The 22,071-nt window shown below is 36.4% G+C and overlaps 1 protein-coding gene across 8 annotated transcripts in view; it reads left to right on the forward strand.

Moving 5' to 3' along the window:
- The window catches only part of LOC101710436 (AGBL carboxypeptidase 4), a 1,386,524-nt gene that overhangs the window by 617,817 nt on the left and 746,636 nt on the right, over window positions 1-22,071 (forward strand). For all 8 annotated transcript variants that reach the window (XM_087214859.1, XM_021247946.2, XM_021247945.2 and 5 more), the window contains one exon: window positions 5,929-6,023. In XM_087214859.1, the coding sequence (XP_087070985.1) occupies window positions 5,929-6,023 (95 nt within the window). Of the gene's footprint in view, window positions 1-5,928; window positions 6,024-22,071 lie in introns of those variants that run through there.

Consider the following 22,071-nt stretch of genomic DNA (forward strand, 5'->3'; position numbering starts at 1 on the left):
AAAAGAAATAAAAGGAATAAAGATAGGAAAGGAAGAAGTTAAACTGTCATTATTTGCTTATGATATGAGACTTTACATAGAAGACCCAAAAAACTCTACCAAAAGACTTCTGGACTTAACTGACAGATTCAGTAGAGTAATCGGATATAAGATCAACACTCAAAAAACAATAGCCTTCTTATACACAAATAGCAGACTCACTGAGAGAGAAATTAGGGAAACAATTCCTTTTAAAATAGCATCCAAAAAAATGAAATATCTAGGAATCAATCTAACAAAGGAAGCAAAAGACCTCTACACTGAAAACTACAGCACTTTGAAAAAGGAGATTGAGGAAGATATGAGAAAATGGAAAGACATCCCTTGTTCCTGTGTAGGAAGAATCAATATAGTAAAAATGGCCATACTTCCAAAACTACTATATAGATTTAATGGAATGCCAATTGAAATTCCAACAGTATACTTCACAGAACTAGAGAGTACAATCCAAAAATTCATTTGGAACCATAAGAGACCTAGAATAGCAAAAGCAATTCTAGCCAACAGAGACATGGCAGGGGGTATCACAAGCCCCAGCTTAAAACTATACTACAAAGCTACTGTGATACAAACAGCATGGTACTGGCAAAGAAACAGACCCAAAGATCAGTGGAATAGATTAGAAGATGCAGGAACAACTTCAGACATACTTAGCATCTTCATCTTTGACAAAGGAGCCAACCACCCTCATTGGAGGAAAAATAGCCTACTTAATAAATATTGTTGGAAAAACTGGATTTCAACCTGCCAAAGATTAAAACTAGACTCATAGTTACCACTATGCACTGAACTAAGATCAAAGTAGATTAAAGATCTAAATATTAAGACAGAAACACTAAACTTGCTGGAAGATAAGTTAGGTAGAACTCTTGAAGACATTGGCATAGGAAAAGACTATGAACAAAACCTCAGTAGCCCAGGAACTAGCAGAAAGAATCAACAACTGGGATCTCATCTTATTAAAAAGCTTCTGCACTGCAAGAGAAACCACCAATAGAGCTAAGAGACAACCTACAATGTGGGAAAAATTTTTTAGCAGCTGTACCTCAGACAAAGATCTACTATCTAGAATATATAAAGAATTGAAAAAAATAAGATCCCCCAAATTCAAAGACCCAATGCAAAAATGGGCTTCTGAAATGAACAGACATTTCTCTGACAAAGAAGTAAAAACAGCAAATAAATATATGAAAAAATGTTCAACATCACTGGTCATTCGAGAGATGGAGATGAAAACAACCCTGAGGTTCCATCTCACCCCACAAAGAATGGCTGCTATCAAGAAATGAACAAATAACAAACGCTGGCGGGGTGTGGAGAGAAAAGAACCCTTCTCCATTGTTGAGGGGAGTGCAGAATGGTCCAACCACTCTGGAAATCAGTATGGAGATACCTTAAAGAACTAGGGCTAGAGGTCCCATTTGACCCAGCTATTCCCCACTGGGTATCTTCCCAAAAGAATTAAAAGAATCATAGCACAGAGATCTATGTGCACCCATGTTTATAGCAGCACAGTTTGTAATAGCTAAAGCTTGGAAACAGCCCAAGTGCCCATCAGCTGAAAACTGGATAAAGAAGATGTGGAGTTTTTTTATAAAATGGGGTACTACTCAGTCATAAAGCATGAGAAAGTAGAGACATTTATAGCTAAATGGATGCATATTGAGGCCATACTCTTAAGTGAAATAAATAGGACACTCATGTAAATACTGAATAGTTTCTCTAGTGTAAGAAACTGAAAGTGTAAATAAGGATTAAAATGGGTAAAATGAATAATTGATAATTTGAAATAGGAAAAGGTCCAAAGGTGTATGGGTGGTGGGAAGGGAAGGGGAAAGGGAAGAAGGGAAAGGAAAAATTATGAGAAAAGAAAACTAAATGGAAATGAAATCTATGTAAACAGGGAATGGTGGAGGTGGTGAAGGGTGCACAGGTAATGGGGAAAAAATAAGAACTAAGGTACATTATGTACAGGTACAAGCACCCAATGATAAATGTAAACGTATTGTATACCTAAAAGGTACCAATAAAAGAATTTTAAAAAAAGAAAATGTGTTTTTTAATAAAATGGAATACTATTCAGCCATAAAAAATGAGAAATTAGAGACATTTATAGCTAAATGGATGCACATTGAGGCAATACTCTTAAGTGAAATAAGTAGGTCACATGGTAAATACCAAATCGTTTCTCTGGTGTGAGAAACTAAAAGTGTAAATAAGGACTAAAAGGTATAATAGATAATGTGAAATAGGAAGAAAAGGGGCAAAGGGGAAGGGGAAAGGAAAGAAAGGAATGGAATTAATATGAGAAAATGAAAAAATGGAAACGAAGTCTTTGTAAATAGGGAGGGATGGAGGGGTTGAAGGGAGGGCTGGGGAAGGAGAAAAAATAAGAACCAAGAGAGACTATGTAAAGTTCCAAATTTCCAATGATGAATGTCCTTATATTGTATACCTAAAATGTATCAATAAAATTAATTTGAAAACCTTCGACAAGAACAAATGGGAAATGTACTCATCATTGGGCAAAATAATAGACAGATGGTAAGAGAAAATCAAGGTCAATGGCTGGCTTTACAGATAGGCTCCACACCATACCTTTATACCCATTCCACCACTCCTTGGCCGACACGTGGAATGGAACTTACAGTCCTGCATTAGCACACTCAGATTCTTGGTCAGAATAGGCAATGCTCCAGCCCTTACACGGGCTTGTGTTGGGGATATAATTCACTCTTGGTCTATCAGTGTACCACAGATCACTGTTTACAAAGCTTTGATCTAGGATACCATCATATCCTTTTGGTCAAGGATATGATTCTTGCTGAGGCAGGAATCATAGACTTAATATTTAAATTTAAATCTAGTTTTATTGGAGATGAGAATACTCTCAGTAAATATTTAGTACCTATTCTGAGGTAGGTGCAATATGGCAGGTAATGTACTTATATAATCTCACAGAGTCTCATAACAACTTTATTAGGATACTGTTGTCATCCCAGTTTTTGGATGTAAACAATCAGTGTCCAAAAAGAATTATTTTGTACAAATAATTTTTTATTTGTGGGGAACTGGGTTTCCATCCCAAGTGTATCTAGTTAGAAATCCCATAATCTTATTTTTTTGAGTTGCCCAATTTGGTTCAAAATCTACTTCTGCTATGTATTTGTTATATGATTTTAATTTCCTTAATCTCAATATCTCTTATTTCATCTATAAATAAGAAGTAACAGTTTCTACCTCAAAAAGTGTATGTGTGTATATACTGAAAATTAGTTAATGCATCAGATATCAGACTCTTTAGAGTAGGGGCCCAAGCATTCATAAATTTTGAAAAGCTGTCAAGGTGATTCTAATCTACAATCAGGATTTTCTAAAATATGAAATACTGGAATGAATGAAGGGCTTAACTCAGAATTTGGTACATAGAAAGTGCTCAGAAATTAATTGTTACTATAATTGATTTTATTATGATGTAGTTTCTTGTGATGCATTTTGAATAAATAAGTAGTGATTAAGTGTAAAATGTGACAAGATGGGATTTGTTACACTGTGTACTTCCAAATACCTTTGATACTCACTGCATGTTGCCTTGTTAAATGGCTAGAACAACAGCAACAAAAAAAATATCTACAGAGGATATTAAGAGATGGTGTTACTTTTTGGATATACCATAATGTTATAAAGCAAGCATGATCTTTGTGGTAAGGACATCTAAGATTTAAGTGCTAGTTAACAGTTTCGGGATTTGGGGAGGACAAGCCAGTTAGCCTTTATTAGCTTCAATTTTCTCATTGTCTAAAATTTGCATAAAATAAATAGCTTTGTGAATGAAGCTAAATGATAAAGCCAACTTAAAATACCTGAGAAATTTTCTTAGCACATAATAGAATGTTAATAATCAATAAAATTTTTACTTTATGTGCCATCTCTTTACTTCAGCTTCACATATGTAGTTCATTGCTTTATTAGCGTTCTTCCTCTATCAATAATTTACATATATAAACTACAATATGGCCTGCAGGTTTACTGTAAATGGATCTGACACCTGGACTCTCAGAAGAAAGGAAGATTATATCCTGTTAGGTTCAAAGGCCATCTGTCCCTTGATATTGATTTTCTTAAATCAGACAGTAGCCAAGACCTTGGGAGAAGTAATTGAACTGACAACCAGCAGGCCTAGGTTATTAATAATGGAACAATCTTGGACATTCTTGATGATTTAATTTAATGACAGAAAGGAGGTCTGAAACTGAAATGCCTGGAGTTGGGGTCAATTGCTAGGTCTCTGAAGAGAAAAGAAAACATAAGTTATTCCTAAGAGTATATTCCATGAACAGAGCATTTTATGATCATCCCAAACAGAAGGCAAGATGAAATTATTTTGATTTTTCTCTTTTTAACAAAACAAAAATATGAACAGTAAAAAATTGCTATTAAATTTCGTTATTTTGCCCTTACTTAGGAAAGAAAATAGAGGTGGGTAAAAATTATGGAATTTTGGAACCTTAGTGAACAAGTCGTGGGTAAAAATTGTGGCTATGTCATCTTTTAATCTCTTGGGTGGAAATATCAATTCTGTCATTTATCAATTCATGACATTGAGCCAGTTAGATAGCAGTTTGACACTCAGTTTCCACATCTGCAAAATGGAATTGTTAATACAGTGTTTTTCTAGTTATAGGAGAATGTTTAAGATTTTTTAAAAAGTGTGTAAAATTTCTCACTTGACACAATAGATTTTGTTGAACAAAATAAATGAGTTTTGATTCTTGTATATTTCACTGCCTCTGCATTGAAAGACACATTTATGGTAATCTCTTAAAGTCGTTCCCTTTCTTTAGCTGTTCTGGCTGACTTGGTTTTTTGGTACCAGGGATGAAACTCAGGACCTTGCACTTGTGAGGCAGGCGGTGGAACCACTGAGCTAAATCCTCAGCCATGGCTGACTTACTTAAGTCTTCACTTCTCCTTTGAACTATTTCAGTGGTCTTCAGCATCTTTCAATCTCAATTTCCTTTCTTTCACAATCTCTCCTCCTCTCATGACAAATTTTACTAAAAGACTCTGATCTTTTTATATATAGTACTCTCCTGGAAAGGTTTTAGACATCTAGAACATACTACTCCCCCATTTTAAGAGTAAGACCCAGAAAGGGAAAGAAATTTACCCCAGCACTATGGATGTGTAAATTCGTGTTGAGATTAGGATTAAGTCCAGTTCTCCTAACCCATATCAGAGGATAGCCAAGGGGTTGCAGAAGAGAACATACATTTACAGATTTAGCCAAAGGAATCCGAAGTAATTTGATAATTTTAAATTGTAATTTTGCATTGTTATTATCTTTCATTTTATTAAACAAAAGTACTATTGGTACTTTAATGATCATATTGTTCATTACTGTGCAGATTTGAAGTCAGTCCAGAGAAAGAGAGGGGACAAATAATAACAGCTAAGACTTGTATAACATACTCCATTACCAAATGAGATTCCAAACACTGTACATATATTAACTTATTTAATTCCCTTCAGAACTGCATGAGCTAGGTACTGTTATTATTCCTATTTATCAAAGCAGGACGCTGAGACATAGAGATGTCTAGCAGCTTGACAAGGTCACAGAACCCTATAGAGTGATAGAATTGGAATTGATATTCAGACTAGGTTCTAGGTTCCAGGATGCCAAAGCTAACAGATTTGAAGACAGTTATCCTAATTAGAACTACAAGAATCTAATCTCTAAACTCCTAAGATTACCTGGCACTGAAACTTATCAATTATATGAGCACTATTTTCCCTTACTATGCTATTGGTCACCTATCTACATTGTAAGAAAGTGGAAACTTACATAGCTTAGTCTTCTGATGAACCTCTCTCGCTCTTTTTCAGAGGGTTATTTTCAACGTTGTTAACTTCAGTAAAACCAAGAGTCTTTATAGAGATGGGATGGCCCCTATGGTGAAATCTACCAGCAGACCAAAATGGTAAGTGACCCACAGAATAGAATCCCTTTCTGGTTAGAAAATTTGACTCAGGGCTCAAGATTATCTTTTATATGAATGGGGCTCAGCCTCACTGTCAGTGAACAAATACAAATAAAATGTATCTTTGGATGGTCATTGCCTGGGGTCTAGATACTGTTCTTTGAGAATGTTGGTACCATGCTCCTATACTTGGAATGACCAACATTCTATTATGTGGGAAGTTACAATTTGATATTTGGTGAATTGTTTCCTGTTGCCTTTTATTACCATATTTTGTAAGCATAATTATAGTTAGTATTTTCTTTTTTTCTAGCCTATACATAGATGATATATAGTAGCCTAGAAGAACATTTGGAAGTACAGTTTAGTAGACTTATCTTGCTTTGTTTGGTTTTAGTGGTGTTTTTGCATAAATATTGTATCTGCATAGATGTTAAAGTTCTCTTTTCCCATCACTGTAGTGAGGAGGAGGGGAGTTGGGTAGGATTGCTTAATAAGCATGACGATGTGATAATGATAGTAACAGTAATGGTAAGTCCCCCACTAAAGAGGCTTTCTTCTTCGTTTAACGTTTTGCTTTTGCTCTTACTACTTATACACTTTTTCAAGGGAGATTTAAATATCACTATACAGTATTCCAGAGGAAAAACTTGAGGATAGGTAAAGTACTTTCTTAAGAACACAGACAAGGTAAGAGGAGGAGCCTGTGATTTTTACATTACCTCATACTGCTTTTACAACCAATTAATCTATCCATTCATTCATTTTTTCATTCAATACTTATTGAGTACAACAAAAAATGAGACTTTTTGAAGATAGAAACCAAGTATTATTCATCTGTCACACAGTAGGTGTTAAGTTCATGCTTATTGAACTGAGCTGAATTCATTACGAGAATTTATACATAAAGTTCCTGGCACTTCCTAAGTGCTCAATAAATGTCATCTATTATTAATAGAATTATGTAAAACACTATATGAATGCAAAGAATTGTTAATATTATTCTAGCTTTGATCCCTGATCAAATTTTAATGACTAGTGAGAAGATAGTCTCCAAATGTCTATATTTATAGAAAACTAGCAATTCATAAATATTGAATTGTACTTTTATGTATAAATGATACTTGGCAATTTTCTATAAATGTTAGACTGAGAAGCTCAGGTTTATAAAAGTGTAGGCATTTGATGATGGTAATGAAAACTGTTTATTAAAAGGTAAAAATATCTCCCAGGCATATTTTTTGCTTTGCTGCATCAAATCAACTAAATTGCTGCAACTTCTCTCAATCTTTTTCTGACAATGGGCCCTAGCAAGCGATAGACATTTGCTTTGAGTCTCTTAACCTAGTGCAAGTAGGTAATAATAGAACCCATGTCTCTATTAGTAGGCATATTATAGATAAGTATTTAAAACCAGTAAAAGAACATTGCTCTTGATTTGTTCATAAGACCCTTTACAATAACATTTCATATTTTTTCCATGGTTGGTGTTGTAATCTTAAAAACACCAATAATAATTACAATCCCCTTTTCCAAAATGTTAGTTCTTTTCCAAAGTGTTAGTTCCCTCATTCTCTTTCTCTCTGTTTCTGTCTCTGTCTTTGTCTTTGTCTCTGTCTGTCTGTCTGTCTGGCTCTCTCTCTCTGTCTCTCTCCCTGTCTCTGTCTGTCTCTGTTCTCTCTCTCCTGCTTTGAAAATCCTTCAAGCCATAACTGTTTCATTCTGTTCTTTTTGTTCCCTTACAGACTATCAGTTAGGTCCTCTTTGTCAGGGAAACTTTTAAGATGTTGAAATATTAATGAGTCCTTGGATTTGTATTATAATACCTTAGAATTAACTTAGTGCTCATATCCAATGTTGGCAGACTCTCAGCTTCTCTAATAGTCTGAAACAGTCTAATGTTTTGGAACTGGGGTTGTTGTAGTTTGTCAAGCCAGTTAGGCACAAGGTACCATATCAAATCAAGATATTTTTATCTAATATCTCCTATCTTTTACTTTACAATCTCTAGACCTTGGATACAAAGCTACTCACATTGCTTCATAGTCCCTTTCTCTCAAGCCACATGTGTAGATATTTGTTCACTTCACAGAAATTTATTAAGCATCTTAATGTACTATTCCTTATGGTAAATATTGGAATACAAGATAAAAATGCCTGACAAGGGAATTTTCATTTTAGTATTTTAATGACTCTCTATAGGTCATAATTGGTATTCTTCTTGCCATTGTTTTACTCCAAGAACTCTTTGTACCTCTTTGGTATTCTCTACCTAGGACTTTGTTCTATTCCCTATGTCAATTACCTGTATCAGAACCTGTCCCTTAGTAGCCATTAGCCTAAATGTTTCTGAGTTAGGCAAAGAAATGGCCATGGCTGTTTGACTGTCAGAACATTAAATTTTACTGGTTCCAAACAATGTCAAAATTTAGGATTCTAGACAATAGCCTAACTCAAGCCTGACAATTGTCTTCTAGATCTCAATGTTAGAATATCTTTTCCAGTGTCATCCTAATTCCACTTTTCCCAGTATCAAGACAACCTCTATAACAAAAGATGTTTATGATATTTTTCTTATTCAGAGCTATACCTTCTTTGAAATACCAAGTAGGTCATGGAAAAACTCTTACCCAAGGATAAACATTAAAAGTCCTAAATTAAGCTGAGGCAAGAGGATCACAATTTGAAGTACAACTTGGGCAACTTAGCAAGACCCTGTCTCAAAAAAATACATGAAAAGTACTGGGGCTGTAGCTCAGTATTAAGACCCCGTGTTCAATCCCCGGTACTCCCGCTGCCCCCCCAAAAGGCCTAAATTACCTGAATTTTATCTGTAGCAAATTGGGAAGATTTCAGATCTTCAAGGTAAATCATTCTTTTTTATGTCTTTCCTTGGGTCTATAACTGATCCCCAGGGCTTCATGTCTTACCATAGTCCTAGTAATCAGTTAGCTGCAAAAGGAAATAAACAAGAGACACCACAGGAAAGTCCTTGTGGACCTTCAAGGCTATTCTGTCTTAAGGAGATCAAAGTCAAAATACCTAGCAGCAAATGCGGAAAGTAGAAAATTCAGAAGTTTTCTGTGTGTTTTAGTTCTATTTACACATTAGACTTACTAAGGACTGTGGTTAGGATTCTACAGCATGATGTTTCTGAAATCATAACTCATTAATATTTCTTAACAGTGCTTATTATGGTTTAGATATAAAATGTCCTCCAAAAGTCTCATGTGATCAGAGGTGGGGCTCTTAAGAGGTGATTGGATCATATGAGCACTATACTCATCATTGGATTAAACCATTGCTGAGTTCATAACTGAATGTAGTTGTAGGAGGTGGGTCCTGACTGAAGGAGGTGAGTCATTGGTGGTGTGATCTGGAAGGATATATTCTTGTCCATGGTTCCTCCTTTCTCATTTTGAGTCCTGGATGCCCTTGGGTGAGCAGCTTTTTTCTGCTATGGACTTCTGCCTTGCTGTTTCTGCCTTTGTGACAACCAGCCATGGTTTGGATCTTCTGAAACCATGAGCCATTTAAATAAATTTTTCTTCCTTTAGTTTTGGTGTCAAATATTTTGTTTCAGTGACTCAAAGTGACTAACACAGTGTCTAAGGCTAAGTTTTGTTATGTGCTAGGCACTGCTGGGAACTGGTATTACAAGACAACTGAGATTTGTATATGCATCTATTCAGAAATTGAGGCTAGTAGTATTTACATAAATAATAATTGTTCTTCCACTATTCCATACATAGGGATTGTGGGAGAATGGGTCTTCCTGAAGAATCAGGGAGAAGCATGTTGTTGTATAGCCTATGGTAGATCTGAATTAACCACTTACTAGTTCAATTATTTAAATTCAAAATGACCAAAAATTGCATATTTCTCATTAATTTTTATAAGATAAGAGGAAATATAAAAATATCAATTTTATCAAATGTCTTCAAAAATTTTTCAGTGTATGATATATCTTAAAACATTTAATACACAATGAAATATCACAACCTGGACAGTAGTATCTGGTCTATTTTCAAATTTTTTTTCATTATTGCCTTTCTTTGAACAACACACTTTACACTGTCATGTTGGCTTTTCCTTTTTTTCTGTGGATGATATTATTTCAATAAAATATCTGCCCACTAAATATAATAGTGAAGACATCGGTGATGGGTGTCCTAGTTGACATTTTGCTATCCCATATTTTTCAATTATTTGGTCTATTAGACCTATTCTAAACTATAAATGACTTTTTGAACTCTCTTGTTTTGAACAAATAAAAGTTCCATATTGTTTGGACCAGAAGGTGCATATATATTTTACAATAATATTTTTTCTCACTTTTTGATTACAGGATATCTTTTTTTTTGTATTAAATTCTTTTATTGGTACATTGTAGGTATACAACACAATTACATTTCTCATTGAGAATTGTACCTTTATATAATGCATCTTGGTTCTTATTTTTTCCCCATTCCTAGCCCTCCATTCACACCCTCCACCCTTCCTTATTTACAAAGACTTTATTTCCATTTTTTTCATTTCTCAGCATTTTTCCTTTCCCTTCTTTACTTTCCCCTGCCCCTCCCAATACCCCTACCCCTTTGGACCTTTTCTTCCTGTTTTGCATTATCAATTATTCATTCTAATTATTAATACATTTTAGGTATACAATATAATGACATTCATCATTGGAAATGTGCACCTTTACATATTCTCTCTTGGTTCTTATTTTTCACCCTTGCCCAGCCCTCCCTTCAACCCCTCCAGTCCTCCCTATTTACAAAGATTGTGTTCCTATTTTTCCATTTTCTCATATTAATCCCATTCCCTTCTATCCTTTCCCCTACCCCTCCCACTTCCTTCCCTTTTGCCCCTTTTCTTCCTATTTCACATTACCTATTATACATTTAGTCCTTATTTACACTTTCAGTTTCTCATACCAGAGAAACTGTTCGATATTTACACATGTGTGTCCTATTTATTTCACTTAAGAGTATTGCCTCAATGTACATCCACTTACCTATAAATGTCTCTAATTTCTCATTTTTTATGGCTGAGTAGTACTCCATTTTATAAAAAAGCCCCACATTTTCTTTATCCATTCTCCAGTTGATGGGCATTTCGACTGTTTCCAAGTTTTAGCTATTACAAACTGCACTGCTATGAACATGGGTGCACATATATCACTGTGGTATGATTCTTTTAATTCTTTGGGGAAGATCCTCAGCTATGGAATAGCACAGTCAAATGGGACTTCCAGTCCTAGTTCTTTGAGGTATCTCCATACTGATTTCCACAGTGGTTGCACCAGTCTACACTCCCACCAGCAGTGGAGCAGGGTTCCTCTTTCCCCACAGCCCTGCCAGCATTGGTTATTGGTTGATTTCATGATAGCAGCCATTCTTTCTGGAGTGAAGTGGAATCTCAGCGTTGTTTTCATTTGCATCTCTCAAATGACCAGTGATGTTGAGCATTTTTTCATATATTTATTTGCTATTTCTACTTCTTTGTCTGAGAAATGTCTGTTCATTTCAGATGCCCATTTTTGGATTGGGTCTTTAAATTTGGGAGGTCTGATCTTTTTAAGTTCTTTGTAGATTTGAGATAGTAGACCTTTGTCTGAGGAAGAGCAGGTGAAGATTTTTTCCCCCATTGTGGGTTGTCTCATCACACTGCTGGTGGTTTCTCTTGCTGTGCAGAAGCTTTGTAAAAAGAAGAGATCCCATTTGTTGATTGTGCTAGTTCACAGGCAACTGAGGTTTTGTTCATAAAATCTTCTCCTACACCGAGGACTTCAAGGGTTCTACCCAACCTGTGTTCCAACTGCTTCAGAGTTTCTATTTTAATATTTAGATCTTTAATCCATTTTGATTTTAGTTTAGTGCATGGTGAGAGATATAGGTCTAGTTTCAATCTTTGGCAAGTTGCAGCCCAATTTTTCCAGCATCATTTATTAAAGAGGCTATCTTTCCTCCAGTGAGGGTGTTTGGCTCCTTTATCGAAGATGAGATGGCTGAGTGTGTCTGGCGTTGTTTCTGAATCTTCTAATCTGTTCCACTGGTCCTCAAGCCTGTTTCTTTGCCAGTACCATGCTGTTTTTATCACAGTAGCTTTGTAGTATAGTTGCAGATTGGGGATTGTGATACCCCCTGCCATGTCTCTGTTCCCTAGAATTGCTTTTGCTATTCTGGGTCTCTTCTTGCTCCAAATGAATTTTTGGATTGTTTTCTCGAGGTCTATGAAGTGTGCTGCTGGGATCTCAATTGGAATTGCATTAAATCTATACAGCAGTTTTGGAGGTATGGCCATTTTCACTATATTAATCCTTCCTACCCTGGAGCAGGGGATGTCTGTCCATTTTCTGATATCATCTTCAATCTCTCTTTTCAGAGTGCCATAGTTTTCAGAGAAGAGGTCTTTGATTTCTTTCATTAGGTTGATTCCTAGGTATTTCAGTATTTGTATGCTATTGTGAAAGGAATTATTTGCCCAATTTCTCTCTCAGTGAGTCTGTCATTCGTGTAGAGGAAAGCTATTGATTTTTGTGTGTTGACCTTGTAACCAGCTACTTGACTGAATTTGGTTATTAAGTCTAGAAGACTTTTGGTCGAGTTCTTGGGGTCTTCTATATAGAGTATCTTGCCATCTGCAAATAATGACAATTTGACTTCTTCATTTCCTATCTTTATTCCTTTTATTTCTTTCTCTTGTCTAATTGCTGTGGCTAATATTTCCAGAACTATATTGAACAAGAGTGGTGATAGTGGACATCCTTGTCTTGTTCCTGATTTGAGTGTGAAGGATTTCAGTTTTTGACCATTTAGTATGCTATTGGCTGTTGGTTTGTCATAGATGGCTTCTATCAATTTGAGGTAGAGACCATCTATTCCAATTTTTTGTAGGGTTTTTATCATAAATGCATGTTGGGTTTTGTCAAATGCTTTTTCTGTGTCTATGGAGATAATCATATGGTTTTTGTCCCTGGCTCTATTGATATAGTTTATTACATTGATTGATTTGTGTATGTTGAACCATCCCTGCATCCCTGGGATGAATCCCACTTGATCAGAGTGTATGATCTTCTTGATGATCTTCTGCATTCTATTTGCCAGTATCTTATTAAGGACTTTTGCATCTATGTTCATTAGCGAGATTGGCCTATAGTTCCCCTTTTTCGTTGGGTCTTTCTCTGCTTTGGGGATCAAGGTGATGCTTGCTTCCAGGAATGAATTTGGGAGTATTGCTTCCCTTTCAATTTCATTGAAGAGTTTAAACAGTAGTGGCAGTAGTTCCTCTCTAAATGTCTTGTAGAATTCAGCAGTGAAGCCATCAGGGCCTGGGCTTTCTTAGTTGTTAAGTTTTTAATTATATTTTCAATTTCATTAGTTGATATTGGGTTGTTAAGAATTTTTAGGTCTTCTTCATTCAACTTTGGTAATTCATATGTATCTAGGAATCTGTCCATTTCTTCTGTGTTGTCCATCTTATTGGGGTATAAGTTCTCAAAGTAGGTATTGATGATCCTCTGGATTTCTGCTGGGTCTGTTGTAATTTCAGCCTTTTCATTCCTAATTGCATGGATTTGGGCCTTTTCTTTCCTTTTTCTGACAAAGTTGGCTAAAGGTTTGTCAATTTTGTTGACTCTTTCGAAGAACCAACTCTTGGCTTCATTGATTTTTTTTCTATCATTCTCTTAGTCTCCATTGCATTGATTTCTCCTCTGATCTTTATAATTTCCTCCCTTGTATGAGCTTTGGGGTTGTCTTGCTCTTCTTTTTCTAGAAGCTTGAGGTTCAGCATCAGGTTGATTAATTGGGCTCATTCTGTTTTTCTAATATGCATATTCACTGCTATGAATTTCCCTCGTAAGACTGCTTTCATTGTTGCCCATAGATTCCAATATGTTGTATTGTCATTGTCATTTAATTGAAGGAACTGTCTGATTTCTTCTTTAATTTCCTCTGTGACCCATTGGTTATTCAGAAGTGTGTTGTTCAATTTCCACATGTTTATGAAATTTTTTGAGTTTCTTTTGCTATGGATCTCCAATTTCATCGCACTATGGTCTGATAATGTACAGGGGATAACTTCAGTTCCTTTGCACTTACTTAAACATGTTCTATGTGTGAGTGTGTGGTCTATTTTGGAGAATGAGCCATGTGCAGCTGAGAAGAATGTGTATTCTGATTTTGTGGGGTGGAAGACTCTGTAAACATCTGTTAAGTTCATTTGTTCAAGAGTTCAATTGAGTTCTAGTATTTCATTACTTATTTTTAGTCTAGTTGATCTATCTATTTGTGACAGTGGGGTATTGAGGTCCCCCACTACAATTGTATTAGTGCATATATGACTTTTCACGTCTGTTAGTATTTGTTTTATATAGTTGGGTGCACTAGTGTTTGGTGCATAGATATTTATGATTGTCATCTCTTCCTCTTGGATTGTTCCCTTTACAAGTATGTAGTGTCCTTCTTTGTCTCTCTTAATCAGTGTTGGTTTGAAATCTACTTGATCTGCCAAGAGGATAGCTACTCCTGCTTTTTGGGGCGTTCGTGTCACATGCAGTATTGTTTTCCTCCCTTTAACTTTCAATCTATGAGTTTCCTTTTGAATTAAGTGTGTTTCTTGTATGCAGCATATTGTTGGATTTTGCTTCTTGACCCATTCTGCCAGTCTATTTCTTTTGATTGGTGGATTGAGACCATTAACATTGATGGTTATAACTGAAACGTATTGACTTATCATTGCCATGACTTTTCTTTTTATTGGGTTCTCCCCCTTTCCATTTAATTTCTTGTCATGCCAGATGGGTTCATTCTGCTTTGCTTTCTGGGGTTGTGATCCTCAATGTCTGTTCCCAGGCTATTGTGTAAAATTCTTTGTAGTGCTGGTTTGGTATTCATGAAGTTCCTAAGGTGCTCTTTGTCATGAAAGTATCTTATTTCTCCATCCATTTTGAAAGATAGTTTTGCAGGGTACATCACTCTGGGTTGGAGGCTGTTTTCTTTTGGGGCTTGGAATATGTCACTCCAAGCTCTTCCTGCCTTGATGGTTTGTGTTGAGAAGTCTGCTGTGATTCTCATGGGCTTTCCTTTGTATGTGATGTGTTTCTTTTCTCTGACTGCTTGGAGCACTTTGTTCTTCTGTTGTGTTTCTGGAATCTTAACAATTATATGCCTATGTGTAGATTTGTTTTGGTCAAGGCTATTTGGAGTCCTATATGCCTCACTTATCTGTATGTCAAGCTCTTTTCCCCTGCTTGGGAAGTTTTCTGCCATCATTTCTGTGAAGAGGTTTTTTATGTCATCTCCACTCTCTCCTGTTTCTTCATTGACCCCAATCAGTCTTATGTTATTCTTTTTTGCATCGTCTAGCAGCTGCTGGATTGATTTCTCATGTTCCCTTATAATTTTGAAGCAATTTTTCTTTTCCTGGTCACTCATTGCAATCTTATCTTCTATATCTGAAATTCTCTCCTCACATTGGCTCATTGTGCTGTGTAGACTTTCAATGGAGTTTTTCATCTCCTGGAAATGTATTTGCATCTGTTTTATGGATTCCATTTGTTTCTTATGTTGGGAATCCATCATGTTCCTCAGCTCCTCTCTATATTTATTAATCATGTGTTGCACTAGGAGCACAATTTCTCCTGTTATCTGAGAAATTATTTCTGATTTCATTGTTTCCAGATCCCCTTTTGTTGCCAGTTCAGTGGGTCCAGGTGGTTGAGTATCAGAGTGTTCCATCTCATTTCCCTTTGAGGTTGCTGTAGGTGATCTGGAAGTCTGGTTTTGAGACTTCTTTACGTGTTTTCTCATTTTGACTGGGGCAGTGGGCTGTTAGTGCCTGCACAGATTACCTCCTCTGAGCTCGGTGAGGTGGGACAGGGGCCACGAGCAGCAGTAGGGATGGTGACCCAAAAGCCCTTTCTTGTGGGCTGGGAGCAGCCGGAGGGATGGTGGCCGGGAAACCCCTTCCTCTGGAGCAGGAGCAGTGGGATGGTGGCTCAGAAGCCCCTTCCTCTGGGCCAGGAGCAGCGGGACAGAAGGTGGCCCAAAAGCCCTTTCCTCTGGCCTGGGAGCAGCGGGAGGGATGGTGACTGGGAAGCTCCTTCCTCTGCACCAGGAGCAGTGGGACGATGGCTCAGAAGCCCCTACCTCTGGGCCGGGAACAGTGGGACTCAGTACCTTGGTCTGGTGGTCTGGCATCCTCTGCGTCTTTGTATTGTGGAATCAGGTGGCTGCCTGTCTGCAGTGGGGTGATTCGGTGTCTTGTGTGCGACTCAGGACCTCGGTAGGGCATGCACAGACCTGCCTGTCTGCAGCGGGCTGATTCGGCGTGTGTTCTGCGTGACTGGGGACCTCGGTGAGGTGTGGGCAGACCTGCCTGTCTGCAGCGGGGTGATTAGGCCAGGATATCTTGTTAGATATTGGCCAACTCTGTTAATATCACCTGTAGAATTATTATAATCATTGACCACTATTGGAAGTTTTTTAGTTTTGTTCTTTCAATTTCTATCATTTCTGTGTTATGAGTAGTTGACAATAAACAGACATCTTTTTTGTCTTTCTATTTCATAACACAGACTTTTCCTCTCTGATATGCTAATGTTTCTTCCTTTTTTAGTTTTTTCTTTTGCAGATCCTTTGGCATTTCCTTTCTATTCAGTTTCAGTGTCACAAACGTGTCCATTTTGTACTGTAAAAGAATATCACTGAGTTTTGGAGAAGTATAAAATTATACTTATGAAAAGAGTTTTTATAGATTGTAGCACAAAATTATAGGTTATTTTCCACAAGTGAAATAAACACAAATTAGTAAAAGAAAATAAAAGAAAATAACCAGAACTTATTATTAGATTTTACTAGAAACAAACATCAAAGTCAAATACTATGTTCTTAATAAAAAAAGTCTGCAAAAAATAGTGGCTATAAAACAAATAAACAGATTACAAGCCTATCTCATGCAAAAAAGAGTGAACTGGTTGAAATGACACCTGCCAGAGCAACGCTCAGGATAATCAGTGTGTAAGCAAATGTGCTGCCTGAGTGACATTCGGGTTAAAGTTAAGTGTTAATTTTTCTGATTGTCTTTTCCATTATAGTTTATCAAGACTAGACTAAATCTTAAATGTGACTTCCTTTTCATATATTTTATTGAGTATCAACTGTGTGCCAGATGTGGGGTGATAAATATGAATCTGATCTGTATTATATATTTGAAGATTTTATTTTTAAGCTATTTAAATGAAATGTAAACATAAATAAGTACAAGACCTTGTGCTAAGAACCATTAGGGAGATCTGTAAAGTGTGAAACAAGTGTAAAATGCATGTGTAAATATTTTTAAAGTCTCAAGTATCTTCTTCATTAAAAGAATTCCCTGACCTTTTCTTTCCCTTGATTTTCCCAGTACTGATTGTATGCCCATTATTTCTTTTCTCTGTATTCTGCAGTCTTTCATTTCTTTTTACCTATCAGTAAATGTTTACTGAGTAGTAAATGTTTACAATGAACATGTACTTATGAAAGGCATTAAATATATTAGTGATCGAGAGAGATATGTTTATTCTTCTCATAGCTTACAGCCTATTAGAGTAAACATTAACTATGTACTCCAGTAAAATGTGATAACTGTTCGAATTGGGGAGATTCAGTATGCTGTGGAAACTATTCAGTATGTTATGTAGTGTTTAAGGCTTAATCTACTCCAAGAATAAGAGAATTTCCCTAGGAAGTATTATTTTTACTGAGGGCTGAGATATGAATAGCAAGTGGAGTGTGTATGAAGTAACAATGTACTTAAAGGCCTGAAATGGGAAGATAACATTATATCTTTGATGATCAAAGACCAATGTAATTGAAGCATTTAATTGTAAAGAGACAGTGATTGGAGATGTAGGTGACAGTGAAATTGAAGTGAGCCTGATGAGACAAACTTAAGAGTTGGGCTTATTTCTAATGATAATGGAAGGAAATAGAAGGTACTGTGTTGGGGCAGATCATTATTAGATTGATGTTTGAGAAAGATCAGTTTGCTGAATAGAGACTCTCTTGGATAGGAAGGCAATTATTTTGAGGTTTTTAAAAACATCTTTCATTTCAGTACTAACAGTAATGGTGCAAATAAGTGTATGGATTTGAGGGATGATAGAGGACTGAATCTGTTTATCTTTGTCATTAACTATACTGGAGAATAAAAACAAGGAGTTCTAGATAAATCCTGGTTATGTAGCATGGGCAACAGAAAAGATGATAATGTCATTTATTGAAAATTAGGGCTATAAGAAGAAAGATAGTTTTAGTATATTTGGTTAGATATAGAAGATAATGATCTAGGTTTTGAAAACACCAAACTAGGACTACCCTAAGCAGAAATGTTAAGTAGACAGTTGGGTATATTGAGAAGAGTATCAACTAAATAATTCTGAGGTGCAGATTCAGAAATCATCAGCCTATGGATGATGATCAGAATGGTGGGGCCACATGAGATTTCCTATGGAGTTCACATTTAATCTGAGAAATCTTCATATTTAAAGGTTACACAGAGGATAAGCCCACAAAAGAGGACAAGAGGGACTGACCATAGACGAGGAAGAAAACCAAGACAGTTCCATTTTAAAAGGAGACAGTGATTAATATTGCCAACAGTTACTGAGGGCTGAAAGATGCTTGAAATCTGAAAATACTCAATGCATGGAGGTCACTAGAGGCTCTAGTGAATGCACTTTTTGTGAGGTGGTACATGGTATGAGTTCAAGCCAGTGTGTGTGTGTGTGTGTGTGTGTGTGTGTGTAAAGAGTGAGTTAGGAAATGGAGAAGTCATGAAGAAATGAATACAATAAAGTGATAGTTCTTTCAAAAATATGGATACAAAATAGAGGAAAGAGGTATAGGCCCATGGAATAGAGAGTAAGGACAGTTTTAACACTTGTGAATTAAGTGCAGTACAGGTATATACACATTTCAATGGATCAGTACTTTCTATTGTTCTTAATGTACTGATTCTTTCACAAAAACTTGACATTTTTAATGACGTCTTCTTTGAAATAAAGGGCTTTATTTTGTTACTACAAAAGTAATATTTCATTTGAAAAATTATAAATCACTTAATTAATATTATGTAAAAAGTAGACATTTAAAATTAAAGTACATCTCTTGGTTTCCCACATACCTATTCTTTTTTCTTTTTTATATTACACTTATTACTAATAAATTATAATATATTACTTATTTTATTAGTTCCTCTATATTGGAAAGTAAGCATCATGGGAGTAAGGATTTTTGTCATTTTTGTTTACTTGCTGTCTCTGGCATCTCATATGTTCATGGTACATAATAGGTACTCAATAAATATGTGTTAAATGAGTTAATTCATTATCTCTCTACTAAACCTAATAATTATTAATTTTATAGTTTTCTTTTTAGTTTTTGTTTCCTTAGGCATATTTTTACAGAGCTACACTCAAATATATATATATATATATATATATATATATATATATCTCCACTTATATTCTGTTCTTTTCATTTACTATTGTATTAGGATAATTTTTCACATTTTCTCGAAGTGTCATTATGCCATAATTGGAGTATTTTTTCACTGTGTTTATGTATCAGTTTATTATATCTCTATTGTTGGGCATTTAGGTTTTATGTATTTTTCTAAAGAAGGCAATTATATCAGATTTGCTATTTTTTAGAATTATCTCCTAAGAGGAAATTTATGGAGCTATGGTTATAAACTGTCATACATACCCTCAAAAAATGTTGCATTGATCTAAAATGGCACCCACTGGTCTGTCACTGTATTAGATTACTGTAAACTGAACAACATAAAGAATTGTTGTTAAAGCATTGGATTTGTAGAGTGTTTGCCTATCATGCATGAGATCTGATAAGAAAACTTTTTTTTAAAAAAAGGGTATTGAAAAAATGGCAAATTTTGATGCTATAAAATGTCCTCTGTGGTTTTGTATTCATTTATGTTTTATATCTTAAGAATATAGGTATTAGTGTGACAAAATTAATTATTCAAAAATATTGAAGATGAAGAAAAGGTAAGATATTATACACTCTGGTTCTGGGACAAGATATAGTAGGTGGCCTTCTCTCTATTTCTCTTACACATAAAAATAGTTTGTTTCATTAAATATCAAATATAGAAATCTCTGAAAGGTGGAAAGAAGAAGGAGTGGCTAGGCTTCTCAGGACCTAAGAAATGGTATGGTATAAGTTTCTTTGGCTTCTCTTTTGCTACATATATGCAATAATGGTTGCTGGAGAAGTTGATGTCCTGGAAATGCCAATGAACACAGACAAAATAAGTGCTCTCAAAAGTCTATTCTTATTAAACAAAGGACCAGGAAAAGAACAGACTAGCAAGACATATTATTGTGAGACAATAATCACCTACTCCAGTCACACACGAAAAAAAATGTACTTCTACTTCTACCCTCACCAGAAAGGATGAGTGGGAACTTTAGACTTTCATCTCTTCTCCTGCGTGATGTCAGAGGCATGGTAGAGAACAGGAATTTCCTGTTGGGTGATAATGAATTGCTTTTTCCTCTTTATGGTGTCATAATACACAGGGAATCTGAAGATATACCACCTACTCAAATATAGGCCGAGAAGCAGAATGCAGAAGAAAGAAGATGGAATAGTTGAAGGTGGAACAATAGAAATGACCCAATCTGAACAAAAAAGAAAAGAATGAACAACATTCTTTTGAATGAGCAGAGACTTGGAAACCTGTGGGACTACAATCAAAGATCCTACATTCATATCATTGGAGTTTCAGAAGGAGGGTAGAAAGAAGGTGAGATTGAAAAATAATGTTTGTGATAGCTGAAATCTTCCCAAATTTGGTAAAAGACATAAACTTACAAATTTGAGATCCTAAGTGAACACCAAATAAGAATAACTCACGGAAATCCATGTCAAAAAATAGCATAGTAAAGGTCACCAGTTGCACTGAAAACACCAAATAAGCCCCCTGCAGACAGGCAGGTCTGCAGATGCTGTCCCAAGGTCACCAGTCGCTCAGAAAACACTGAATCAGCCACCCGCTGCAGACAGGCAGGTCTGCGGATATGGTCCAGAGGTCGCCAGTTGCGCAGAAAACACCGAATCAGCCCGCACCCCGGCAGCAATCCACTGCCCCTCCCCACTTCTTTGGCCTCTTCTCTGTACAGCCACCTGGTTCCACACTACAAAGACACAGAGGACTCCAGACCACCAGACCACTGTACTAGAGCTAATCAAGTTATCAGCATTTAAAGAATTCCTGCCCAGAGGTATGGGCTTCTGAGCTGCTGTCCCACTGCTCCTGGTCCAGAGGAAGGGGCTGCCTGGCCGCCATCCCTCTCGCCGCTCCCAGCCCAGAGGAAAGGGCTTTTGGGCTGCCATCCATCCTGCAGCTCCTGGCCCAGAGGAAGGGGCTTCTGAGCCACCATCCCACTGATCCTGGTCCAGAGGAAGGGGCTTCTTGGCCGCTATCCCTACCGCCGCTCCCGGCCCTTGGCCCACCTCTCCCAGCTCAGAAGAGGTGAGCCGTGTGGACACCAACAGCACCCCCCCTGCCCCCTCAGTTGAAATGAGAAAACACATAAATAAGTCTCAAAACCAAACTTCCAGATCACCTACAGCAACCCCAAAGGGAAATGAGATGGAACACTCTGATACTCAACCACCTGGACCCACTGAACTGGCAACAAAAGGGGATCTGGAAACAATGAAATCAGAAATAATTTCTCAGATAACAGGAGAAATTGTGCTCCTAGTGCAAGACATGATTAATGAATCTAGAGAGGAGCTGAGGAACATGATGGAATCCCAACATAGGAAACAAATGGAAACCAAAAAACAGATGCAAATACATTTCCAGGAGATGAAAAACTCCATTGAAAGTCTACACAGCAGAATGAGCCAATGTGAGGACAGAATTTCAGATATAGAAGATAAGATTGCTATCAGTGACCAGGAAAAGAAAAGTTGCTTCAAAATTATAAGGGAACATGAGAAATCAATCCAGCAGCTGCTAGATGATG

This window comes from Heterocephalus glaber, unplaced genomic scaffold (genome assembly GCF_053883595.1).
Source record: "Heterocephalus glaber isolate CG9 unplaced genomic scaffold, H.glaber_assembly_v1.0 deba00001451, whole genome shotgun sequence".
Taxonomy (NCBI): domain Eukaryota; kingdom Metazoa; phylum Chordata; class Mammalia; order Rodentia; family Bathyergidae; genus Heterocephalus; species Heterocephalus glaber.